General features: G+C 49.7%; 1 protein-coding gene across 1 annotated transcript in view; it reads right to left on the reverse strand.

Moving 5' to 3' along the window:
- The window catches only part of ITGA9 (integrin subunit alpha 9), a 326,573-nt gene that overhangs the window by 68,045 nt on the left and 230,959 nt on the right, over window positions 1–27,569 (reverse strand). The window contains exons 19-21 of the mRNA XM_026496718.4: window positions 12,773–12,859; window positions 8,942–9,021; window positions 1,350–1,439 (exon numbers count right to left, since the gene is read on the reverse strand). Coding sequence (XP_026352503.2) covers window positions 1,350–1,439; window positions 8,942–9,021; window positions 12,773–12,859 — 257 coding nt within the window. The remainder of the gene's footprint in view (window positions 1–1,349; window positions 1,440–8,941; window positions 9,022–12,772; window positions 12,860–27,569) is intronic.

Below are 27,569 nucleotides of genomic sequence, written 5' to 3' on the forward strand. Positions count from 1 at the left end.
TGAGTGGACAGCAATTCATCTACTTTCAACTTGAATGTATTATTTTAGAAACGTCATGAGTTCCCAGTGTTATCAAATGGCAAGAACTGGTTCATTTAAACCAGCCTTGTTTTATGTTCCTGGAAAGATCAGAGGTCGACCCGTGTGTTTAACGGATGGTTTCACCGGGGGCTGTTAACGCCCCAACGATGAGGTCTCCTAGGGCCTGACAACAGGATCAAGTGTTTTCTCTTTCCCCCCAAGGAAAGGGCTTGGTTCAGGCCACATTCTCACTGTGCCTCTGATGAGACAAGTAAATAAACCACATGGTTAAAAATAGAGCCACGAACAGAGGCAAATCTATGCTAATTTGCAAATCTATTCCACTGATGCCTCCTGCCTGAAGAACGTGAGGAAAGATGCCCAGAGTGCAGGAACACACAGAGGCTCATCCCGGCGCCCAGCAGCGTGTGGGCTATCGCAGAATGACTCCTTCTCCAACGTATTAACGTTTCTGCTTCTAGCCAAGGCCAGGATCCAGAAGCACTCGGAGAGTGAAAAATGAGAAACTCTGAACCCCCAGAAAGTTCAGCTTGTGTTTGGGGCAGGGGTTCAATGGTTCCTCATTTGATCTAAACTAATTGTGCGAATCCTTTTTCCACTATCAAAGAGGTATGTGCTCTGTTTTCTGAAGCCAGAAATAGGAACTGAGTTCTCATTTTTCCAGGCCTGGGTTTTGGCTCAAAACCACCCAGGCTGCTTCGGGTCCCCGCAGCCCGCAGCCCTGCCTTCCGACGCCAGAGGCACTGAGTGGCCATGGACTTCACCCGGCACACGCCGTGCCCCGTGGTCATTGTTCCCTGCCCACCACCGACATCAGGCAGAGCCCCCGCTGGCCTGCAGAAGAAACGAACAGAAACATGCAAAGCTAGTGTGGGCTGTATAGCTAATCAGAAAGGCGAGCCTTTCTGCAAGGCCACCAGGGCCTTTGGGATACATCTGGCTGTAACCTCTGGCCCAGCAGCATTTGGCTGAGATTTGAATCCCTGGAATCATGGCCCTCTGGAGGGGTGGCTGCTGGCCACATAGGCACATAAAGGTGTAGAGAATGCTCAAAGACATTCTAGGGCTTAGCCTTCTCATCAAACTTCTTATGTCACCCAGCAGGTGGGTGGGTAGCTGGGACAGAGGAGAAAACAAGGCGGGAGGAGCTATGAGCCGTAGCTAAAGATCTGCCCTGCATGTCAAAGCTGGGAAAAAGGGGAACTGGCAGGCCACAGACTCCTGGCTACACGTACGAATACAAGAAAAACACAGCGTTCCACCCCGGGGCCCCTCTGTGTTTTGGTAACCCAGGACCAGCTACTCACCCAGTGATGGACGAGTCCACTTCGTGCATCAGCGGCACCGTCAGCGTGAGGGTATTGTCGTGCAGGGACTCGGAGCGTTCCACGTTGCCACTGTGCGGAAAGAGAGGGGTGAGTGCTGGTCAGTGCTTGCTACCCCGCAGCAGTCTTTGCTGTTCTGCGTTAGCCCTCAGTCTGTCGCTCTCCAAGGGCTGGCTGTGCCCCTGATGTACCCTTGGTTCTGTTTCTGGACCCTGTGCAGAGGCACAGTGTTGTCTCAGTTGTGATCCTTCCCAAAGATATGAGTATAGGTAGTGCGCTGGGGAGGCGACCCCAGGAGACACCAGCAGGGAGTGGAGAAGAGACAGGGAAGGGCATGAAGGCAAAAAAGGCATGTAATCTAGGAGGTCAGTGCTCTGGGCAACTGGGTTTGGTCTTGCTGGGGACATCTGGGAGGCAGCAAGGAGCACACACCTCGGTCTTCCCATGGGAGGTGGCACTTTATCCACAACTCCCTGAGATTGGCTGCTGGGGGGCAGGGAGCAGGAATTTTCTGGCACCTGTACTATGCACCCAAGTGAGCGGGCTGTGGCCAGAGAAAGCCTCAGCAGAGTGGCAGGTGCTGGGAGCTGGAAGTTGTCTGGTGGGTGCAGGGGAAAGGTGAGTGCTGAATGGTTATGGCTGGGCACTGGCAGCACGTGCCGTTTCTAGAAGTACTTGTTCCATGAAGAATGGACTGGCAAGGTTAAGGTACTGCAGCTGGGAAGGGGTTCGCTGGACTTGAGCCACCATTTCCCACTTGGAGGCATCACCTGCCCCCCATGGATAGCCAGCCAAGCCTGGGAGAGAGGCCCTCGCCAACCCCATCAAGATAAAGACCACGGGAGCTTCCCCATAGACTTCTGGCTGCAGTAGGTCCATAGACAGGCATCCCCTTTGGAGTGAGAAAGCAAAGAATGGGGAGTGTTGTGGTCTTTCTGGAAAGGGGAGTGCAAGGAAGCTGATGCTGCTGGGTGGCTGCTTTGTGCCAGGCATACTGCATAGCGTGATCTCACTGGGTCCTCAGAGGACCCCTAGAAGGGTGGGGGATTACCTGCCTCTGGCAGGTAAGGAGCAGCTCAGATAGATTAGGGAACTTGCCCAAGGATCCTAGCAAACCAGGTCAGTGAGACTCCCAAATTAGGGCTTTTCCATGTGATTCTTTCTCCGAATCTGATACCAGATTTGGGAGGTTGTTGGGGGCGGGGGGCAGGGGAGGAGAGAAGAAGGAGAGGAGTAAAGGGAGGAGGAAGGGAGGACAGAGAAGACCTATCTTTCTTTTACTATTTTGTTACATTTCCAAGATGATTATGATTATTATTCCATGGAAGTACCGCCTTGGGAAAAGGCAGGGCCATTGGTTGCAAGCTGTCGGAGCCAGCACTTCTAGTTGGTTCTACCACATGGCATGTATGTGGGATCCCAGGTGGAAGCTGAGTTCATCCTCCAGGGTTGGAGTGTAGTGGCCCCAAGACCCCCTGAGATTTGGGCACAGCTCACTGGACTACTCCCCTTGCCCACCCATTCCCTGACCCCTTACAGAGTTCTGCCTGCTTCCTGCCCTCCCGCTGCCCCCTCTGCCTTCCTCTCCCACCAGCAAGTGCTAAATGCAACAATACTTAAAGAGCAGCTCACATCCCCTCCCCTTCTTTCTCCTATTGTTCTGAAACAATGTTGCTCTGAGACTCTGACCCCTGACTCTTCATCTGTCTTCCGCATATGGGGTGACATCCATCACTCAGAGGACAGCCAGTCTGCAGAAGCAGCAGGGTCAGGTGCTCACCTGGCCTGATTCCCTTGCCCTTCCTTTCCCAGGGGGGCAATAAAAGCCTTAGAATCACTGCTAGAGGCAGATCAGAGGTGATTATGGAATGGATGGGTCCGGTAATGCCCTGGCCCACTCCCTCCCCCCGCTCAGCATCCTGCCAGGTCTGAGTAATCGGTTCCTGATGGAAGCACCACCCCTTGCCCTGCCATTTGTCCAGCCACCTGTGGCTGCTGGCAGCTCAGGCCCGACAGTCTCATCTGTCATCAGGGGACTGCTCCAGACCGACTGAACTGAAAAGTTGAGATACAGAGGCCAAACATCAAAAGGCTTCCAGCCACTCTGCAAACTCGTGACTTGGGATGCGTTCCCATGGTCTGCAAAGCCAGGCTGCTGAGAGAGCTCTGGAGGACTGTTTAGGCTCAACTTTACGTCCTCCTAAATCCACAAGTAGGCAGGAGAGCTTCAAAGGGTGGTGACGGGGAGGACAGAACGATTGATATTTTAACTGTGGCTTTCAAGATAAGGAGCTTTAAGGATCTTTCTGTCAGAGCAGGGAGTCAAGTGCTGGGGCCTGCCCTCTGGGGCGGTAAGTCCGGTTTTCACCAACATCTGGGAAGAAATGAGAGCCTGCAATATTCTGCGACATGTTTAACATATAATACAGCTTCTGTACCATCCGTGATTCCAACGTTAGAAGATTCTGCTATTTAATTATTTAAGCTGCCAATACTAGGTGTCCCCTGTCGCAAAGTAGCACTCTTCGAGCACATAAAGGGATGTTCTTCATTTTAGTAAGTGATTAGCATTTTCTTATGTGCCCAGCATTGCATCTGATAAATAGTACATGCTTAATAAAAGTTTGTTGAGTATAAACGTGCCCGGTATAGGGCCAGGGACTGCAGATGGTGGCTCTTGGCCTTGGCTGCTTATTAGAATCACCTGATGAGACTAATTCACAATCCCAATGCCCAGATCTCACCCAGACCAATAGATTCGAACCTCTGCAGGACGGACCAGGGATCAGTGGTTTTTAAAGCCCCCAGGTGACTCCCATGGGCACCGCTGGCATCTATGGCTGTGTGACTCGAAAATACAGAGCTTTCACTGTGGTGGTGGTGTTGGCTCCCCCTTCTCTGACACCACTGATTAGCCCTGGGTGGGGTTGGGAGGCAGGTGGAGTTTCCTCTTTTTGACAAGGAAGTCCCTTCCATGTCATTTATTTCCTGCCCCAATGTTCCTTCCCAGGAATATTGGCGGCCGCAAGTGGAGAGGAACCAAGAGAGCACACTAATGGATCTGCCCAACCACAGTGAGTTTTCTGTGGGTCCAAGAAACAGCAGGAGAACTAAGAATTTCCAGGTTTGATTGGCCATTTGCCTCCCTTTATGAAATTCAACAAGCTCATGCTCTGTGGGCAAACTGTTGCATGCATCACTTTCCTCTTCAAAAACGTTCTGCCTCTGGAATGGAGTGCAGACTCTCCGAGGCTACATGGGCCTTCCACGGCCCAGCCCCACCTCCTCTGTCAGCCCATCTTCCGCTGCCCTGTATGGCCCCCACCCCGAGATGGCTCACGAATCCCCAATTCCCTGCAGTGCCCACCACCCACCTGCCGTCACAGAGCAGGCTGTCCTGTGTACATTCTCAGCACTGTGCCTCTGTGTCTTCAGCCTGAAAACAGACTCCTCTGTTTAAATGCCATCTCCCCAGTGAGGCCCTTCCGGATTCTGGCAATGGCAACCAAGTCCACCTCCTCTATGCTTTGCACGTATTTCTATTAGATCACAGTCATGTTCTATGTGAACGTGAATTATGGGATCTTGAAACAGGATAAATAAGAAATAACCAAGTCTCACACTATTTCAAAGCTTGCAAGCCCAGACAAATGTCATCTGTGTTGAAATGCTAGCACCCCATGACGGCAGGCCACCCTCACCATGCTAGAAGGCTGGGCAGGATTTCTGGGCTTGCTGGGCTGTATCTGAACAATCACGGCGTTGTTATTTACCTGACTTTTTACATATGCTTAGGTGTGTTCAGTAAGTTCAACCAGTGCTGAACTAAAGGCCAGGGAGCCGCACCTCTGGAGTGGAAGTTGGACACAATAACACAGGGTAAAGAAGGCCAAACACACACTGTGATGTGCTGTGCTCTTGTTTTTAGGAGAGAGAACATTCTCCAAAATATTTGTGATAATGCTAAAAAAAAAAAAAGGAAAAAGAAGAATACAGAAAGCAACACTGAAGCCAAAATATGCAATTGTGGTTGTGGATTGAGGGGCTCTGATAATGTATGCTTCCAGCATCACAGTCATTCCCAAGGGAGAGGGACTCAATTCTGTGAGCTTTAAATAACATCGAGACTGAGGAAGGCCTCAAATAAAATAAAATTAAAGATGCGGGAGATGAAATCAGAGCTTCTGCACCCCACAGATGCGGCTGCTGGCCACTGTCCTGTGGTACTTGTTGGGGACCGACCTGAGCTTCTAGACACGGAGAGGGGGTACCGGCTAGAGACGGAGAGGGGGTACCCAAGGGCAAAGTCATTAGTGAGGGGCCAGAATGGACCACAGAGAACTGAAAGTTATAGGGCTTGGGAAAACTCTCAGTCCAACAATCTGGGTGATGGGTGTTCTTGTGAAATTCAAGAATCACTCAGGTGGTGAGTACGACGGTGTGTTTGTTCAGGGGCACGTTTTGGCTGAGGTGTAAAAGATGCTAAGATTCAGAGGAAAGCACCAGACCAGGATTTACTACTGCTCGGGGCAAAAATCCAAGATGTCCTATCAAGGACGGAACAGAGCTCGGAAAGGAGGATTTCTGGAGAAACAGCTTTCTGAGAGAGAAGAGCTGGGTGGGGGGGAGGGTGCGGGGAAAGGTGTCTGCCCTTTAAGGCACGCTTCAGGGCACCTTGATCAGCACAGTGGGGTGGGGCGACTGCCCAGAGAATGTAGGGGACTGCTGCTGGCTTTCCCTCTCCCGACCCAGTGAAAGAGAAGGGGACATGCGAGAATCCGGGCATTTCCAGACACCACAGGGGCAGAGGCTACTGAGGGGGACCTATATGCGAAAGCCAGCATGAGGCCACCTTTGGTCCTGTCCCTGAGGGCACGGTCTCAGCAGAAGCTGAAGGGGTGTCTGGCTCCCAGAGGCTGAGGTTGGACGACAGGATGAAGGACTCACAGGCGGGAACCCCCAGCTGGGGGCTGCCGTCCAAAGGCAAGAGTCAGCTTGTAATACCCATGGGGCTTACCTGTTAAGGAGTGAGCACCTTTTCTATGTCACTCACACCTCCTCCAGCCCTGCCGTGAGCCTGGGGTGGGGGGGGGGGAAGCTCAGGGACTCTTCCAGGGGAAGTGGGGTGGGGGCGGAGGCAGCAGCAGCGCTGGAGGAAAGCAAGACTGCTCCTGAGAGAGAGGCAGGCTTCGCTTCTGCAGCTCGCCGCCGTCGCAGAAGGGAGAAAGCCTTCACTTTAAATCAAGCTTTGATTATTTCAGGGGACACCTTAATTATAGTTTTGTGAAATCCTGGGAGATTTGATGTGACTGCAGAGCTCTGCATTGCCCCAGAGAGACCGGAGAATGCACGGGACTGTCCTAGACCATCCCCCTCCCCTCAAGACGGGGAAAAGACAGCCCACCAAGTGGGCTTAAAGAGAGTACAGGACACAAAGAAGATGCTTTATTTACGATTGCCAGCGAAGGCACCGCGCTTGCCGGATGAATCAGCATGCCCCTGGCTCCCGCTGATGTTATATATCTATCAGCTCATTGTCTATCCCCCTGCCACCAGCACACTCGCTCCCCAAGAGTAGGGACTTTGCCAACGTCTTAGTCTTACACAGTGCCTGGCTTGTGGGAAGGGCTCAAACATTTGCAGACTGAACTGGCAAAGCATGCCTGCCCTGGGCTAGTTCTTCTCTCCTCTCCTGGAGGAAGTTGTATGTCTGCCTCTGTCTCTAGACTGAAGCCTTCCTGAGATGATATGGGATGCAAGACTGGCTCTCACTCATCCATGATCCCTCTCAGCCCTGGCCCCATCCTTTCCCCACGGTGACCACTTGATGATGGTGCATGGAAGTGGGCAGAGTGGTCTAAAGCATGACTCCTTGCTCTGTCCGGGGGCCAGAGGCAGCTGAGCCCGCGCCCCTGCTACTCTGTACAGCACACCACCCGATGGGTTGGCCCCAGTGCGGCTCATCTGAAGAGTCTGGGAAACGGCTTTCTGTATAATTCGGAATGTGGGATGAGGAGCTCCTTCCCGGCTCCTGAGGGCATGTTCCTCTTCAAAGGAAGGTCTGTGTTGAGCACCCTTATTTCAAAGGTGACCATGCAGGTGGTGGTGGTGGGGGGGCTTTAGTTCCCTAAGGCTGAGCCTGTTGCTTTACTCTGTACCCCAGATCCTGAGGGTCTTTAGGTCTGAACCCTGCTCTAACCTTGTGACTCCACTGAGCATCCTTCCCTGGTTGACTTTCAGCCCCTGGTTCCGTTGCTTGCTCACCCGGTGTCTGGCCTTCTCGGCCTCTATTAGTCATGCACGTCCTCATTTTGTTTTCTCATTTTTTTCAGTGGATCTTGCCTGACCTTGGCCTTCAGGGTGTTTCGTTCAGATCTCCAGACCACCTCTGGGATGGACTTAGGAGTCTCGGCATGACATTTCCTTTGGAGGCTAAGGTAATTATAGATAAGACACGATAAGTGAATGCAATGCATGGTCCTTGACTCGACTCTGGACCAGTGAAAAAGGGCTGAAAAGTCACTGGGACGACTGGCACAACTGGAACAAGGACTGTAGAGGAGATAACAGTATTGCGTCAGTGTCACATTTCCGGCATTTGCTAACTATACCGGTTATTAAAGAAAATGGCCTCATTCTTAGGAAATGCACACTGAGGTCCTTATGGGAAGGAGGCATGATTTCTGTAACTTACTTTCAGATGGTTAAGAAAAAAAACTATACGTAGAGAATGATAAACTAAATGGAATGAAGTGTCAGCATTGGGTGAAGCTGGGTAACGGCTGCATGAGAGTTCCTTGAATTATATGCTTTGCAACACTTCTGGTAAGTTTAAAATCATCTCCAAATAAAAATTCAAATGACAAAAGTAGCTTTGGGGATCCAACCTCCACCCCAATCAAAATCTGTTTTTTTCTATTCACCACCTAACTACCTCTCCTTCCATCCCGCTGTCAGCCAAGAGCTACCCAAATGGCGCTTCGAGGCGCACGTGGATTCTGGCTTGTGGAGGCAGCTGACAACTCCCAAGGCCCTCTCGTGGCTCGAGGCCACACTGGAGAGAGAGGGGCAGGAGCACACTCCTGAGGGGAGAAGCCGCCTTGCACGGTGCCCTGCCCTGACTCTCCGACTGCAAGGCTCCCAGGATAAGCCCTCCCTCGAGGAGCCTGTCTTGGGGCCTCTGACCACAGGCTTGGCCTGGCCCTCAGGCTGCTGTGCCCTCTCCCTGCATCAAGGAATGCAACACACAGAGGAAGTCTGTGAACTAAACAACCACGTGAGCTTGGATCAGAATCCTCCCCTCCCCCGGTCTGTCTCCTTGGCTGTAAACATCATGGCGTCCGACTGGATGACACCCAGTCCCTCCCAGCTCAGTCCGGCCTGGCAGTTGCATAAGCAGCACCAGACAGACATCAGCCCTGAGAGCTCCGACCCCACCAGTGCTCTGGGGCTTTATGGCTCAACTGTTTCTTCCTCCTCAGCGTCCTGAGCATCAACAAACCGTGACCAAAGAATGTCCCTTCCTGTTCCCATAAATCTTTATCTTTGAAGAAAAAAATGTAAAGCCCCCTTACCTCTGAGCAGTAATGATGAAGCTAAGAACTTCCTCTTCCCCAGACAGGTGGCTTGTGTCAAAGATCACGCTGAATTCGTACTAGGGGAAAAGAGAGTGACATCTGGCATCAGCAAGCATTCCAAACTTAAACACCTCCTCGGTTTATGACCTCTGGAAGCTCATTTGCATGACAAGCTTTATTTTTTATGCGTATCTTTCTGGTTGCCAGGCCAGAGATACAGCTTTAGCAATAAAACCAAGCCTGGAGTGTGTTCTGGTGAGAAGCACACTGTGGTTTTCAGCCACTGAGGTTGTCTAGGAAGTGATATGTTTGTCTCTTAAACCAGGCTTTTCTAAGGATCGCTCCCACACCATCTCCCTAATGTCTGCCACACCTGCGTGCCCTGTCACCTGTGTCAACACTACATACTTGCATTGCCACTCTTTTTGTTTAAAGACTACTTGATTTTTAAAATTTTATTTCATTTAAATTCAATTAATTAACATATAGTGTATTAGTTTCAGAGATAGAGTTCTGTGACTCATCAGTTGCATATAACACCCAGTGCTCATGACATCAAGTGCCCTCCTTCATGCCCATCACCCAGTTATCCCATCCCTCCACGCACCTCCCCTCCAGCAACCCTGCTTGTTTCCTAATGTTAAGAGTCCCTTACGGTTTACTTGCCTGTCTGATTTTGTCTTATTTTATTTTTCCCTCCCTTCCCCCATGATCCTGTTTTGTTTCTTAAATTCCATATACAAGTGAGATCATGTGACAATTGTCTTTCTCTGATTGACTTATCTCGTTTAACATAATATCCTCTAGTTCCATCCACATCATTGCAAATGGCAAGATTTCATTTTTGATGGCTGCGTAATATTCCATTGTGTGTGTGTGTGTGTGTGTGTGTGTGTGTGTGTGTATACACACACCGCATCTTCCATTGTGTGTGCATGTGTGTATATATTTATCTTCCATATATATGTATCTATCTTTCATTGTGTGTACACACACACACACACACATACATCTTCTCCATCCATTCATCTGTCAATGGACATCTGGGCTCTTTCCATAGCGTGGCCATTGTGGACATTGCTGCTATAAACATTGGTTCAGGGGGTACAGGTGCCCCTTCTGATCGCTGGGTCGTGGGGTAGCTCTCTTTTTAACTTTTTGAAGAAGCTCCATACTATTTTCCAGAGTGGCTATACGACTTTAGCAGGAACATTTCTATCATGATCACAGGTGGGAACCAGGATCACTTACCAGTAAGAGAAGGTTGTCAGAAAAATAAATGAAAACAAAGCACTGCTGCATTCTGTTGCCTGCCGAGGGCTCGGAGCCTAAGGCCCACTGCACTTTGGTAAGAGGGAGATCAGCAAGAGCTAGGGAGGTGTTAAAGACAGTCTGGCACCATGGGAGACTTTCTCCTGCATGTGCTCAGGGAGAAAGACTGTTGGGCAGGTAATAGCTGTCTGGCTGTTAGGGTCGATGGGCTTTAGTGCAGTGACCATGTTTGACCTTTAGATCACTTTAATGATCTCAGGAGCGGCCTACGATCACCTCAGGCACTCGCCGCGGTGAGCATCCTATGACTTGGGGAAGACTGCCCCGAACAAATGGGTTCCAGCATGTACGCACGGGGCACGTGTGGGAATGTGGGAGGGACGCCCAGGTAGGGGTTACAGAGCCAGGCTCAACCACAAACTGAGTTTGTGATCCTGGCCAAGACACTCACTCTCTTTGCCTTTTAGTAAAAATTAGAGGATGGATAAAATGATGCTTAAGTTCCACCAAACTCTGAGAGTCTATGATTATTTAATATCGAAGTATTTGGGCTCCTCAGTGACCAATGCTAGGCACTGATCTAACTTCACGACACTGGATTCCACTGTACTAAACGCTACCTGAAAGTAATGAACGGACACTGGACATCCCTCTCGAGACAGAAATTTCTGTTGCAGCGAGGCTTGCCAGTTGCCAGGGAGGGTGGGGACATGGAGGCAGGATGGGAAGCAGAGCTGGAGGACACAAAGGAAGGGAAAGTCAAGGGTCTTGTCCCAGCACAGAGTCAGAACTGGCAGGAGATCTGAATTAAATACTCTGAAGACCCAGGTGAGGCGAGAAGCCAAAATCAGAGGGGGCCTGGAGAACGGAAGGCCAGAGACAGGGCAGGCTGGTTGTGAGAGACAGAAACGGATGGCCCCCAGAGTAAGCTGATGGTGCGTCATGAGGCTTAGCCGGCGGGCTGCGGCCTGATGAGCCACAGGGGCCGAGGCCAACGGAGGGCAAGCCGGGCGTGGACGGGGCAGGCCCTGGCCCTGCTGCGTCACTCCTTGGGCTCTCTCCAGCGACTCACCCGTAGACCTCCTGCCTCCAGCTTTAGTGTTGCTCCGGTCTAAACCTCTATATGTGGGAGGAAGGCAGTGGCATTATCGAGCTGGGAAAAAAATCCAACTTTCCAACGTTCCTACTTCTCCTGGTTCCATGACCATTTTGAGAGTTAATGAATTTTGACAAAATATAATGCTCCAGAATTCAACATGGCTTTGCTTTCACTATATTCATTTTTACGACTACCCTCTCTTTATGGTAAGTGATCCTGGATCCGTATGTGAAAGTGATAAAATTTTCCTTTTAAAATAACCTTTAAGCTAAAACTAGCAAGACACCTTAGGTTTGATTTGGGATGTTGGCTGTATTTTACCAATGAAATGGCAACTGTTAATGTTTTTCAATTAAGCTGATTTTCTGTTGCTGAAATGATTTCAATGAAATGCATGTGTGGAGTGCCATGTATGTTTCCACAGATAATGACGTCCAGGGTTCAGGGACATTAAAGGGTTTCTAAAAGGGTTAGGGATCACGGACATAAGAGCCATCCTCATTTGGAGCTGGCACCTTCAATGGGGCGGAGGGTTTCGAGCGATTTGCTAGGAAAGCAGCAAATCTTCTTTCTCACTTGAACATTCTTACAACTGGCTTGCAAAACAGCCACAAGGTCCTGGGACCAAAATGCCTTGGAGATGAAAGCAAGTTGATTCTGTGACATAGGCAGAAGAGGACGATTACACTCTCTTCTTTTTTTTTTTTTAGGGGGAAAAAAAGTTAGACAAAAGAATATGAAATTTCCTTCAAATCACAGCAGGAAAAATAGCTTCCATTTCAAAAGGCAGACCTGATCTTTTATATTCTAGTTTTGCTTCCAACAATCACATCTTCTATGTATCTTTGCATACCCTTATAATACTGGCACATACCAGAATGTTCCATGAATGTTTGAATATGCTGGACCATATTATTGTTTGAGCTTAGAAAATCTGGCTCTGTATAAATACCAAAGTGAGTCTAATTTCTTTTACTTAAAAAAATGAATTATAATACTATTATTTATGTTTTAAGAATTTTAAGAGGTCTCTTCAGAAAATTGTGAGTGCCCAGGGGAATGACAGAACTGTAGGTCACTAGCCCAGACCACATTTCTCCTATATAGTTGCACTCACAGTGTCATGGGATTTTGTCCCGGAGAAAGATTTTTAAGGTGGCCAACCAGACGGTGCTGCTAAAGTACCAAGGCCATGGTGTGTCTATGACATGTGGGGTATGTCATGTGGATCAAGGAGGAAGAGCATGCGGGGAGGGCCCCTGTGGAGTAGTAAATCACAGCCTCCTCCCCCCCCCCCCCGGGAGCTGGGCAGTGCCACTGTGCAAGGTGGAGGTGAGGGTGGAGGTTGGGGGGGGATAGAGGAAGCCTGGGGGGTGGGGTACAGCTGTCAGGTCAGGTGGCTGGTGAGAAGGGCTGGGGGTCTGCTGCAAGGGAAGTGCCCCATCTCTGCCCCTTACCTTCGATTTTGACCTCATGAAAGGAAATCCCACGCTGCATTTGAGGAAGTCTGATTCAAGCAGTTCACAGGAAATGCCCATTTCCTCCTGAAAGAGAAAAAGCATGAACGGATGGGCTGCCTGCGTGGAGACAAATGTGGGTAAGTGGCCTCCGCGAGGTAAATTGAGACTTCAGCAGACATGGTCTTTCTTTGGGGAAGTTCCCAGACAACATCACTGCTGGCTCGGGTGGGAGGGGAGACTGTGAACAGGCTGAGTCCCCAGTCCTTCTCTGGCAGCCCACCCTTCCCATGGGCTCTGTGGGAAGGCAGGCATCCAGAATATTCTCAACTAATGTTTTGTCTCTGAACCCTGGTGCTCTCCTGGTGAACTGGGCCAGGCTGCAGGTGAGCTGGATGCCTCCAAACGTTTGGATGAAAGACAACCACATCGTCCTCCTGGATACTTTCTCCTAAGCCCACACTCTAATCCTGTCTTTCAAGATCTTGCTAGTTTAGGTAAGACAAACTCTTAAGAAAATCACACCAAGGAAAATACAGGGATTCTTTCCACAGCCTGAGGTGGTGAGGGTTGAGCTGGTCCCCTGCAAGCCTTCCCAGGTACAAGAGCAAGGAGAGGTCTCTTAGTGTAGCCCGCTGAGCCTGGATTCTACACACAACGGCAGGAGAAACCAGGACAGGGGTCATGGGGAACTGCGGTCTTTCTACCTGGACACGTGGCCTACAACCAAGGTCAAAGGAAAGCCAGGAGGCTCTTCATAAACCACAGGTTCCAAGTTACTGAAGCCAGATCAAGACTTCCAAGGGGATGGGGCGCCTGGGTGGCACAGCAGTTAAGCGTCTGCCTTCGGCTCAGGGCGTGATCCCGGCGTTATGGGATCGAGCCCCACATCAGGCTCCTCCGCTATGAGCCTGCTTCTTCCTCTTCCACTCCCCCTGCTTGTGTTCCCTTTCTCGCTGGCTGTCTCTATCTCTGTCGGATAAATAAATAAAATCTTAAAAAAAAAAAAAAAAGACTTCCAAGGGGAGAGAGTATGTTGCAGATTTTGGAGAAGGAGAAGCCACTGAGCTAGCACTTGCTGAGTGTCTAGAAGCCAGGACATCAAAGTTCAATGAGGTCATGTGCCTTCCACAAGGTCATTCTTGGTGGACACTAAAGCCTGTCTCCCGGCCCATTCCATGAGTCTGATTTTCTAGAGGGAAAGAGCATATACATTCTCTTCTCTGTCTATTCTGTTTCTCATCTACAAACACCCCTTACCTGGCTTCATTTCTACACCTGTTTTTAAGTTGTTCCCACTCTCAGGAATACTTTTCCTCCGTCCTCCTTCCAAGGCTTACTTCACGAGTCTTGGCCCCAAATCCTCAGGGGTGCTAAGTTCACACACATAGTATGGAAGCGGCAGGGGATCCAGAATGGACCCTGAGCTTCAATGGGGTAGCTAAGTCAGCATATCACCTACCACAATCAGTGTAAAGGGCACAGGTCTGAAAGATACTAGTCCCCGTCCTTGAAGAGCTCATAGTTTAGAAAGAAGAGACCTCCCAGCAGACAAACAGACATTTACATGGAAATGTGAGGGGATGCTCTTGGAACCTAAAGGATATGCTTTGACAAATTCAATAAGGAAACCAGAGAATAATTTCTCAAATGCTGTCTCAGGACCTGCATGTCCCAAAGACTGGTCCTAATGATTCATTGTGGGGGCTTTGTTCCCATCTCCCTCCTCCTATTCCTCCCTGCAGAAGCAATGTCCACAACTGGCCCAAGGAGATACTCCTCTAAATCCTAGCTAATCAGCTGGTGGGCATCAGAGGTGATGTTGGCTCTCAGCTTCCCTGGCACAGTTCCTGTTCACATCCATCGTGGGGTATAATTATTCTCAAGAGTGCCCCAGCATATATATAAATTACATGTGTCCTCAACCCAGTTCTAAACTCCCTTCATGAAGTTCTATACCTCACTGGAAATCCCTTTCAAACCAGGAGAGAGGTTTTCCATTCAAGTCAAAGGTCTATCTGTTCTTGAAGTAAAGATTTATTGCCCTGAAGACTTTTTTAGTTTTTGAGTGGCTGTGAAGGAATGACTGTGACTTCAAAAAAATTTGCTCTGGAACTTGAAAGGACCTCAGTTTACTAGGCTTTGGCTTCAGCCTGCGTTTGATTATTCAAGAGCTGCTGAAGTTACTTCTTTTTGTTAATTCCAAGATGCTAGAACATAAGGCCTAAGCCAGCATTTATTGCATTATTCCGCGTCCCTCCGCCACGCTACTCAGTCTACTAGAGATTGCAGAATTCCGGTTGGACCTTGGTGGGGCTAGGCAGAGAGAGCAAAAACCACAGACCTCTCCAGGATTGAGAGCGCTCAGCATACGATTCATGACTCATGCGCTCCTGGTGGTGCTACAGGAAAGGATGTCATGCATCACCCTTCCGCCGCCTGTCAGCACCAACACAGCCCTCCTGGGGTTATTCATTTCTATACTCCGCTCTCCTACTACGGCTGTGAGGTAAGCAAACACGATGAGTCCCTGTGTGGATGGTGTGGGTGCTTGTCCTAGAACCCCTTTACTACATGGGTTCAATAGCCCCCAGCTGGAGCCAATTTGTGGGGGAGGCGGGAGTTACAACGCCCTCCCCCACAAGCATTCTGCAGCCTCGGATTGACATCCCACTGCCTCCAGGTGAGACTGGGTTTGTTGTGCAGCTTAGGTTCCAGAGCCCCTGTGGGATCAGGCGAAAACAGCCTCCAGCTGACAGCACATCTGTTGGGTTCCTTCCTCTGCCCCCTTCTGCTCTCTTCATTCCTCTTCTTTCGGAGCATTTCCCTAACAAACTGCTTGCACAGAAATCCCCATCTCAGTATGGGGCATTTGTTCCCAGGTGAGAAAAGACAATGAAAGGAGAACATGCACATGCCAATAAATCTTCTTTAAATTCATACTCTCCAAGAGAAAGCTTATCTAACTGTAGTTTATGAAATCTGGATAGCAGGAGCGATTTATCCCAAAGCAGCATCAACATCCTCTTTGTTGTGGTTTTACACCAAGCTCAGAGCATAACTAAAGACCAGGCTCATTATGGAGCCATTCACACCCTTGGCAGCCAGGCAGCCACCTTGCAGGCACAGAGAGATCCAGTGAGGCTTCAGAATAGTGAAGCCTTGGTGCCCACCAGGAAGTATGTGGGAGAGGTTCCAGACATCAGGCATCTCCTTGGCTCTGCCTTTTCCCATGTCCCAATGGTTGCTTACCCTGATTTTAGGTTAGAGAACGCAACTTTATCATTGTTGCAAGACTTACGATGATCGGCTCTCAGCGACTGGGAACGTGGAACAGTGAACAAACTTTGTCCCTGATCACCGGACAGTCAGACATCTGATTACTCAATTCAAATACAGTACAGTCTACTGCAGAGGGAAACTAAGACCTTGCTGCAAAAGAAGCAGGCTTTTACGAAATCAATGAAAATGATGGTGGAAAACTGCTCAAGCCACAGAAAGCCACTGATAAATCTGGATCTGGCTGAGTTAGACCAGTTAACTGATAAATATCCCCAGATGATAACACTTTAAGATGCTTCCAAAGATAAGGATTTAAATAAAAAAGATCAAGAGAAGCCCTTGGAAAAAATATGCCATTGTAAAAACGACCCTTTTGTGGGCGCCTGAATGGCTTAGTTGGTTAAGCGTCTGCCTTCGGCTCAGGTCATGGTCCCAGGGTCCTGAATGGAGCCCCATGCCCAGCTCCCTGATGGATAACAAGCCTGCTCTCCCCCTCCCTCTGTCTGCATCTCTGCCTGCTTGTGCCCTCTCTCTCTGACAAATAAATAAATGGAATTAAAAAAAAAAAAGACGTTAATAAAGCAAATAAGCTTTTGCCTTGGGTCTAAGATATCCTTGACATTATAATTCCAATGTTACAAGAGCTATTAAATGTAGGATAATATAAACTTATTTCCATAATTTTTAGTTTCATTGTTCAAGTAAAGTCACAATCAAATCTTGAAAAATTTTTTTTACTATGAAATTTTGGACCTTATTCTAAGAAGATTCACATAACTGGCCTTTTTCCCGGTCCCGCTTTTCTTAGCTAACAAGGATCTCTAATGCCATAAAATGCTATCAGGGCTTCTCCCTGGAGACTGAATGATTCAATTTAAATGAAATTAATTTTTTTTAAGCGACACACATTACTCTTAGGATCAGGAAAACATCTGTGAACATTTTCTAGAACATGTGATGAAAAGCATGCTTGATTTAGGCACATTCACCTCTGTATCCTCAGTGCCTGGCACTGAGCCTGGCACTTAGTAGCTCCTGAGTTTGCACTTATTAAATGAATGGTCTTGGCTGGTGGAGGATTCGGATGAAGAGACTGTAAGAAGAAGCTCATTTGCTGGTCTGCCTGGCACGGGAGATGCTTGCCTTGGCAAAGTCCCCCTCTTTTCCAGACATACCTCAGCTCTCCCAGGCTCGGGAGCGTGGCCAGTGGAGCCAAGCCCCAGCCCTGTTCGTAACGTGCAGTGGTTGGCAAGAAGAATCAGATAATGAAGTTAGGGAGCGCCCTTGGCCTTTGGACTCCTTCCTCCCAATCACACAGCATTTGATTTCATTCTGGAGTGTGCTTTATTTGACCACCAACACAGTGCTCTTCGGGAGCAGCAAATCTGCAAAGTCCGGCAAGGGCTCAGCTCCAGGAAAAGTTTGAAATTTGCCTTCTGATTTTCTAGCTTCCTCATGGGTTTGTCAAACTGAAGAGGACACGCATGTCCCCATGTCTGGCTGCCACTCTGGCAGTCTGATGTTCATCTAAGACCCCCTTCTTTCATCCAGGCATTAGAGGCGTGACCCCTGTGAGCTGGTAAGAGAAGCCTCCATGTTAACTCGGAGAATTTTGGAAGCACTTTATCCCCAATTCTCTAATCAACAGAGGAGTCAGAGGTGAGCAGGGGTTTCCAATAAGTTGGCCCAGGTTGTTAACAGAAAGAGATTTCCTTCCCAGGAAAGACTTTATTTGCCCACTCAACCATGAGTCAGCCTGAGCCTCACCAGAAAAAACAGTCCTGTTCCCGGAGGAGAATCCTTTGGGACAGGGTCCATGGAATTCCTACCCATGAAGAAAACCACACAGGCTTACAGCATAGAAAGTGCATAAGTTAGTGTCCCAGCTTTAATTACTGGCTCAGGTCTGCAATAGCTACGTGTCGTTAGGCCAATTAACCATTTCCTTAAGCTTCCATTTCCTTACCTGTCAAATGAAGTCATAACACCTGCCTTCTAGGACTTTGTTGGCCTGCTAGTGCTGATGGCTCTAAGGATGGAATACACAGATGGCCCTTACTCAGTAATGGTTCACTACGTGCCAGGTCGCTCCTCTCGGTGGTGGCTTCCCTTCTGATGCCATTTTACAAGGAGGAAACTGGAACACAAAGTAATTATATCACTTGCCCAGGGGTCCTTAGCTGGCAATGTAAGAATGGATCAGAAAGGCCTTGGGCTGGGGACACCAAACAAGAAACAGACAAGGTCCCCTTTTCCCTCTCCCCCCAAAGAATCCATGGAAACTAAGCCTGATGTGGGGAACATCACTCAATGAACCAAGTGCAACCTTCAAGGAACCTGGAACATATGGTGACTATAATACAGACGCCCAATATGGCTGACGGTCTGGCAAGGCTGGGTCACTGGTTACAGACCTCCTGCCAGACAGGAGCTGGAAGCTGAGCAGTCTGGTTCTGAGGGAACCAGAGATGATCCCCCACACACGTGGGGGATTTGGAGGAATCGGGCAAAGAAAGCACTACAAAGCAAGTTCCTTTCTTAAATTTTGTCAAAACCCCATTTGGAAGCCAAGGCCCAGACTACACTGGGTTTGTTCTTTCCATGCTTAAAAAAGTGAAGCAAGCAGGAACTACAGTCAGGACAAATGTCTGAGACAGATGAACCACGTAACCGTTAGAGCAAAATTCTCCTGTGACTCGGATATCAGACTTTGGTGAGTGCCCTTTAAGCCACTCTGAACTGATCACAGGCAGGCGGGGGTAGCTGTCACAGAAGGAGTAATTATCTGGTCAAAGTGGAGCCAGTCCTCGTGACCCTTAGTAAAAAGGTGCTCTGAAAGCTTTAAAATGAGTAAAAATATTACATTTTAAAAGCCAGTATGAATTAGAAATGAGTTGAATAAACTTATTCCTGTAACATTCCCTCCTTGGTGCATTACAACAACGCTGTTTAGAGCTAATCTTTATGTTTTCCAAAAGTGCAGGCAAATAAAAACACCTCCCCCAGGGCTGGTGATTGCTCCCTTTGGGACCGGGACCGCAGGAATACAAACTTGAGAATATAAACAAATAAAAAGAAATCAACCAGCTCTCACTGAAAAGCCCAAAGTGAAGAGACCTTCACTTCTAAGTGCCTTCTAAGGCTGAAGAAGAAATTATTTGATTTTCATCTAGGAAGTTTGTCCTCCTATTAAATAGAGGCAATGTCTTATTCTTAGATCTTTTTAAGCATGGTTTCTATTCTTAGATTAAAAAAAAAAAATTCCCAGAGCTTGCCAAGTCTTGATCAACCAGCTAAGAATTCCATGTTGCATTCTATCTCACAAATCAAATTATTTTGATTTTCTATCGCTCTTTTCCTTTTCCCTACAGGCTGACTGGAAAATTAACAAGGTGGAGACCTCTCCCAAAAGGACAGGAAAGAATTTCACATCATGGCATAAAAACAATTTATGAGTGGTGTTTGGATGAAAAGGTTTTGTAGGAGTCAAGGGTTTGAGGGGTACTTATTAAAATCCCAGCCAGGAATCTTGGTTGGAAATGTACTCACAGTGAAGAATTTTACCCCTCCTACAAACCCGCTTACGTTCCTGCTCACTCAAAACTTGTTTTCAAGGGATTTTGTTGCTAAGGGCCTTGCTACTCAAAGTGTGGTCCTTGGACCTGCAGCGTCAGCCTCACTTGGGAGCATGTTAGAAATGCAAATTCTCAGGTCCCACCCCAGACCTGCTGAATTAGAGTCTGTATTCTGACAAGATGTCCAGGTAGCCTCTGTGATCATGACCACTTGAGAAGTGGTCACTGAGCCCACCGGCTCAGGAAACAGGATGTCAACCCATGGAGAACACCTTCCTCATGCTCTCTCCCCTCCAGGAAAACAGGTACACTGCTGATGTTACTTGAGGGCTACTGTCTGTGGGAGGACACACTTCTCTGGAGCTGGAGATCTGCCCGTTCACATGACCCTTATCCAGGTTCCCCTGACTCTGGGACAAGGAGGTAACCTCAGGGCCTCCATGAAGGAGTGGGCAGGTATGTCACCAGTGGGTGAGAAAGCTAGGGCATCTCTCGTTCCATAGCCACCTGTCCTTGGTTGAGTTGCTCCAGAAACACTGACTGTCCTGTGCTTCCAGCACCTTGGTGCTTGATTGTAGCACACACCTGTGGCCGAGAAAGCCCCGGGGTGAGGGACACAGGCAGGCCTCGGCCTGCAGAGGAAGTGGCACGGGCGGTCTCCAGGGTGGGTGGAGGGGATACAAAAGGACATGGACAGTAGTCCCCTGTCCTCTCCCCTCTCAAGCAGTTGGGGTGGGGAACTGGGGACCCGGAACAGAGGCAGCTACTGAGGAACTTCCCTTGGCCGTGGACAAAGAGACAGGGCCTCAGAGAGAACCTCTCCCGGAGCGCTGTGTCTCCACAGAGCACGCTGTGGCCTCACGGAGGCCTGACTCTGGGGCCACCTACTCATTTCTTCCCTTGGGTTGGTCCATCTGCTTGGCTACCTTTGGACACACCTCAGGACTCTCCTTAAAGAACTGGCGTCCTCTTTTAGAAGGATGCCTCCCTCCTTTATCTTTCCTTGCTGCCACAACACACTGGCTCTAACCTCTTCCCATCCAGGTCAGCACAAAACTACCTCTTAGTGGATGCCCTGCTCCCAGCTGGTCCCCAGTCTGGTCTACAAGCTGTTCCAGGTGAATCTTATACACTCCATGGTTTGCTTTTACTTACAGGCCTTCAGAGGTTATTACAACCAACGCCCCTCACTGATTTCTAACTGGAGTGTGCACTGGAGCCAGCTGGGGCCATGCACACCTGTGTAGGCTGTTTACTGCACAAGAGACCCAGCTGAGGGGGACAGGGGCTGAACTCCAGCCCAGGCTGCTCTCCCCAAGTCCTGCTCTGGGCCAAGAGGCTGGGGACTACCAGAGGGGACACTTCTCTCTAATTTGTATGATGGTGCTAGAAAGACTATGTCTGTGTGCAAAGCTTTCTAAAAAAGACCCAGATGGAAGCCGTGCCCTAGACCCACTGAATCACAGCACACAGCATGGGCAAGCATTTGCTGAGAGCTCCCTGGGTGGGTCCAACGTGCACTCAGGTTAAGAGCCCTCAAAAGTTCGGTTACGTCAAGACCTTTGTTAAAGACGCCGATTGCAGGCCCCACTCTCCAGAGTGGGACCCTTAAGAGCAGAAGCCAGGTCAGAAGATCTGGATTTTGAATCATCTGGAGCAAGACTTCGATGTCAGCTTTGGAAACACTGACCCCGAGGGCGAGGACAGACACTGCCATTTGGGAGGAGAAGAGATTGAGAGCTAGCCTGAAGGGAAAAAGTGCCTTCCCTGGGTTCTAACCCCCGTGAGGACAGGACACCTGTCATTATGCTCCCCATGCCCAGAATGGGAGCCTCACAGACTGGTGCCCTGACCCCATGCCCTCAGGGCGGTGGTGACAAAGAGAAGAACTGGAGAGGCTGTGGCCAGCTCCAACATGGGTGCCCACCTCCCACTGCCCTCAAGGAAGCCCATCCATTCATTCAAAAAGTGTTTCTTATTTTGCCTCAAATGGGAAACAGCTCCTATAGGATAATTCTTACATATGAGATACACATGTTTTCTGTTACGTCTTTACATTCATTCTCTCATTTAATAATTATCTCTTGGGCAGCCTCGATGTCCTTCACTGCTTTTATAAGCAGTCCCTGTTGTCTCCCAGGCAGTGCTCCCAGCCTGTGGGGAGGGAGAAGGACCTGGCTGCTAGAGGAGAGACCCTTGGAGACCTGTGTGTGATGACTGCCTGGATGGGGTGCGCTCAGCGGGCTGACATGGAGCTCCATGGATAAGAGAAGCTAAGAACACATAGGTCAAAAGCTATTATGAAATGACAAACAACAAAAAAATACTGTTTGTAACACGGCAAGATCTAGCTGAGGGCCCCCTTATTCAGAACTGTACCTAGCCGCCTCAGAGGCAGAGAATGGATCCCTGCAAGACTTGCGCTCTGCTATGAATTGACTCCACAGCTTTGAGTGGACTGATCTCACGTGCCAGGCACGGCGGTATGACGCCAGCTTTCCTGCTCTGTGCCAGACAGAGCGACTGCCTTGGTGGCTGGTCCAGCAGAGCAGCAGACACCAGCTGCAGGCTCCACAGGGAGGGCAGACAGGACAGCACAGGCCGTATCTCAGGGCTGCAGACTGCACACCTATCAAGGGAGAGCCTGGTGCCAAGAACCTCGAGGCTCAATGCCACAGTCAGAACAAGAGCAAGTCCATTTTACAGTGAGAAGGACCCACTACTGTAACTAGAAGGTTATGTGTCTTTTTTGTATTTTCAAGGGAGATGGACTGGGTTTCCTAGGATTGTAGTTGGTTTTCTCTGTGTTTGGTTTTAACATTTTCAGTTAATTGGCCACTTACGGAAACTCACACTACACAAAGAGTAAGTGTTTCTTTTGGTTGTTTTCATGGCTAAGTTTTAAATTCAATCGCGCTAGAGTTGTTTGTGAAAGATCTTCTGATTCTTCCTGGTTCTTGGAAAAAAAAAAAAAAAAGAAAAAAGGATGAGCTGCGGGTTCATAACATTGCCTACGAGCCAGTATGTTCTGAACTTGTTGGACTGTGTCAGAGGCTGGCTTGGTTGCAGGGCACAGATGAACGGACTGGCTTCTTCATGGCCTCCCATGCCGTGGAGCTGCAGAAGGAATGAACTGTGTGTCTCCATCTGTCATTTGCTGGGTGTCATTCCCCAGGTGATTCTGCTCATTCTTTAGTCTCCCCTTGACGTTATTTTCATTTGTCTGGCTTTCACACTGGTTTTTAGTGCCGCTTCCGCTGGCTAGACTGACCACACACGACCCCGCTCACAGCAGGGCATGGAAGGAGAGGTCCACGACGCTGGCGGCACCCCCTTCACACCCCCATGCCTCTCTTCCCACGTGGCCATGCCCACGGACTTCCAGCTGCTAGCACTTTTGTGTGAACGTGGAGAGAGGGAAATGCTTGGGAATTCACACCCCCTTGGGGGAGCCCTTACCCAAGAGCCCTTGTCCCCGACTGGGAAGCACTGAGATGTGACCTGTACTTTGTGCCAAATTACTCACCTAATCTTTCGCCCTTGAGAACTGTGAAATACCTTTGCTTGGCCTCCTTTTCCACTTCGCTACTGGTATCTCCTGGGAACACTTCCTGGTAGATTACTTTTACGTGATGGCTTATCTCTGGATTTCATTCTTGGGAACTCCGAGACCACGACAGACACGGCCCGCTTCCCTCCTCTCTCTGAGCCCCAGCTAGGGGGATGCCAACCTGGCACCAGTGGGAGCACTTCGGGCTTTGAGCAAATGGCCTCCCAGTCTTAGAAAACCTCTCATTCTCTCTAATGCACGATGCAGAGCAGGGCTGCTTTACTGGAAATGCCAGTTCTAAGCAAACCAGGATCTTTTAAAACAAAGAATTCCACCTGCTGAACACGAAGGGTGCAAAGCCAAGACCACGGGGCAGACTGAACATGACTCACTATCGATTTTAATCCACTTAAGTACCTCGTAAATAGGAACTCTTTTAATTCTTGTTGCTAAGCGTTTTCTCTTTGTCCACTTAGGGGAGAAGGCTTCCCGCCCTGTTCGCACCTGGCTCCAGGCGGGGGGCCCTGAACAGCAGGTTAAAGCCACTCTCCTCTTTACAGAGCTTCCTGGGGAAGGACGCGGGACCCTGGAAACTTCTCGACTTGTGAGTGCACAATGGTTTCTGTTCAAACTGACTTGGGGTCACATCACAGTTCGACCACCTATCTAGTGGTGCCTTCAGTCATTGCTACCCCCCAGCCTTGCTAGAAGGATTCCGCAAGTCACTATGCTGGCTGCCATCACGGTGGTGGTGGCTGCTCCTCGGCTCTATTGAGGGACTTTTCAAGTGTATCCTTTGTGCTGCCACCTACACTGGCTGGCAAATCCCAGGCTGTTCAAAGCCACTCCCAGAAATAAGGCCCTCCACCTGGCTGGGCTGCCTGAAAAATGAGAGACAGAATTAAGGTGTACTGAACTCTGGTCCTGTGGCAGACACTGCTCTAAGCACTTCGCTAGGATGGACAGATTTATGCTTCTCAACAACCCTACGAGGTTAGTATTAGATCGTCCACTTTGCAGATGAGGATCCAGAGGCCCAGGGAGGGTGAAGGAACTTGTCCAAGGTCACACAGCGGCAGCGTGGTAGCGCTAGAACCCCAGTGTGGCAGCCGAACCCCAGAGCGCCTACGGCCTCACAGACACTGGTCTGCAAAGGGGCCTCCAGGGCGCACGGGTTTCCCTTCCTTTACTCTGCGATAACCCGCACGGAGGTTCTCAACCTCGGTCACCATCGGATGTGCACTGCCGGGACTCACCCCCAGCACTCCCGGCTCAGCAGGCCTGGGGTCCGGCCCGTGAATGTGCTTTCCTCATCAGGTCCCAGGCGGTGTGGACGCTGCAGTCAGGAGACCATGCCTGGAGGAGCACCAATCTGGATTCTCAGAAACGCTGGCCTTGGGCAGGGCCCACGGTGGAGGACAGCCTCGTACGAGGGAGTAGGACTTGGTGTGCTGAGCCGGTGCACACCCGAGGTGGCCCTTCCAGGGATGCTATGAAGTCTGTGGGGCCCCTGTGGGGCTGCTGGTGTACGGGAGCCCATCACAGGCCATCCACTGTCACTGGGATACCCCCTTGTCACCTTCCCCCACACTGCCTCTGACCCCCCCACCCCTGCAACAAATAGAAGATTAATATAATGGTGCTGTGGTGAAGACACGCTGAAGAGAACAGAAGGGGAGGAGAGAATAAGCACGGAGTGTCTTCTCATTTCGGGACCTTGTAGCGCCATCTAATTTAAGCCTGACACTGTGAGGTAGGTCTCACAATCCCCACTTTTCAGGTGAGGAAAATGAGGCTCCGGGAAGTTGGACAACCGGCCACAATGAGTGCAGCTATTTGGTGGCTACAGCGGGATTCACACAGTGCCTATGTCTCCTCTACCCCGAGCTGTGCCCTTGTGACCGTCTGGATGGTGGCCATTCTGTCTCAGATGTAACCAGCCCTGAGCAGGCTGCAGAGAGGCCCTGTGACCCCATGTGCTGTTTCCGCTGCGGAAGGAAACATTTCACATGCAGCGTTTCAGGCCACAAAACAGACTCTGGTCTATGTGGGGCTTCCCGGCCAGAACTACAACGGTCAGATGGTGTCTCATTGGCCTGGAAGATCCACAGCTTGCCCTTAGCGCAGTGTGACTGCACGTAGAGTGACCCCAGGCCTTCAGAAGTGTCCAGGAGATGCCTTGCTGGCAGCCAATGGACCCATTCGTGAGTCTCAACCAGCAGCCCCCTTGTGAAGAGAGCTCGGCAGGCTTTTTACAAAGAGCACAGAGAGTTTTCTTTGGCAGGAGATTCAGGCTTTCTGCCCTGTTCCAATGACCTCACGAGGGAAGCACCCCTGGGCCCCTCCCCAGTGCCAACAATCTGGGTTTCACAGCTCAGGCTTTCTGCTTATTTGGGGAGTGAGCTTGTTTCTTGTCTTCTTGAGGCCTTCCTCCCTCCTCCATCTGTGGCTCAGTCCATTGCCCTCCTCTGTATTTGGAGACAAAAGGCAGTCCCTTCAACGGGAACCTTCTAGACGAGGGGATGTGGAGGAGGGAGGCCTCCCTGTTGTAAGCACCAACTCTGCGTCTCCTCAGCACATGAATTTGTAACTCCTGAAAAATGGCACGTGGGAGAAGAAGTCTGTGTTTGGATCTTACAACGAGCACTAAAAAGTAAAAGGAAAAGTCACATGGACCTTGAGAAAACAAAAGCTCCCAGTTCTTTCAAGGGTTTCTGAGAGGGGTTTTCCTAACTGGAAACTCTGGTTCCTCCCCTCGGCGGGTATCATTCAATGCCACGATCCACCAATGACATTTTAACCCAGTCACTTCTAGAACCATTGGTCACGTCCTAGAGTCTTAAGTGGACACTTAAGATGGCCACAGAATCTTAGGAGTTGAGGCTGAGGTAGAGGGAGAAACTCTTCCTTCATCAACATGAGCAGGAGAAGTAGGACCCCTCAACTACTGTTAGCTGTGAGACTATGGCCAACTTCCTTGCCTGTGCTGAGCCCGATTTCTGCACTGGTAAATGAGGATAACCGTGTTGTCCTCCAGCTCTGTGAGGACCCATCACAATTCCCTCTGGGGGGCTATCTCCACCCCACATTCAGCCCAGGAGCTGTGGGTGGCACCCACTCCCCACTCCCACTCCCCTAAGAGGTGGAGCATGTGACCCAGGCTTAAGGCAATGAGACCAATGAGATTCAATGCAACTTTTGCTAGGACTTTTATGACATGAGACTGCTCTTTCACCATGGCTTGGCAGCCATTTTGCCACCCCACAGGGACAGCCTAAGGAATGAGCCAAAATGAGAAAGAGAAGCTGCCAGGTGGAGAGACACTGTGACAACTTTGAGGCCCAACAGCAAGCTGTGGCTAAAGCCAACCGTAGGTTTTTTTCAGTTTGCAAAACAATCGTTTTCTCACCCAAGCCATTTTGGGTTGAGTTTTCTATCGCTTACCATGAAAAAAGGTTAAAACAGGTATAAATACCTACCTCCCAGTGTTTTGGGAAGCAAATTTAATAAAAGCCCTTGAAAGGGCCTAGTAGAGGGTGGGCTGGAGAACAGCCCCCGGAGTAGGCTTGGGTGCTACTGTTCTGGGACCCACTTCCCCTGAAAGGGGAGGACGCTTAGCCGTGATGGCCCCATGCACCAAAGAGGGATTGGGGGTGCTCATCAGAGGAGTTTAGGGGGACATGTGTTAAAGTCCACACTGAGATGAAGTCCTTTGGCTACCTGGTCCCACAGACGAATGGCCTACATCTGAAGAAACCTCAGAGCTGACCTAATTTCCTCAGGCCTAGTTGTAAAAGTGACTCAGGTTTATTCATGCCTGGCAGGCATGCCTAGACTCACTGGATCTTGAACCCTGCCCTTGTCCATCATCATTTGGGAATGCTCCTGCTGGACCCTGGAGAGCCAAGAGAGTCTTTGTTTTTAATGAATGCGGGGTACTGTTGTAGGTACCTTACAGACAGTACTGAAACTGTAAGTCTGGAACATGCATCCTGAATAGGAACAGTGGTTTTCAAATATGTCCATAAATTATTTGACCCTCCTCCCTTCACAAGGTGGAGCCTCAGTCCCCTGCCCCTGAATGTGGGCTAGACTTATGGCCTCCCTCCCAAGTAACAGAATGTGGCAGAAGTGATCCTGTGTGACTTCTCAGAGACGGTCATAAGCAGGTGAGCTGCCTGGTTTCCCCTAAGGAAAGTCAGCCACCATGTTGTAAGGACACTCAGACAACCTGCCCAAGGGGCCCTTGTGTGGAAGACCTGAGGCCTCCTGCCAACAGCCACCACCAATGCACCAGCCACGTGAGAAGCTCCCTTAGAAGCAGATCCTCCAGTCCCAGTCAAGTCTTAGATAACTGTAACCCTAGCCAACATCCTGACTGCGCTCTCAT

Source organism: Ursus arctos, unplaced genomic scaffold, assembly GCF_023065955.2.
Source record: "Ursus arctos isolate Adak ecotype North America unplaced genomic scaffold, UrsArc2.0 scaffold_20, whole genome shotgun sequence".
Lineage (NCBI taxonomy): Eukaryota > Metazoa > Chordata > Mammalia > Carnivora > Ursidae > Ursus > Ursus arctos.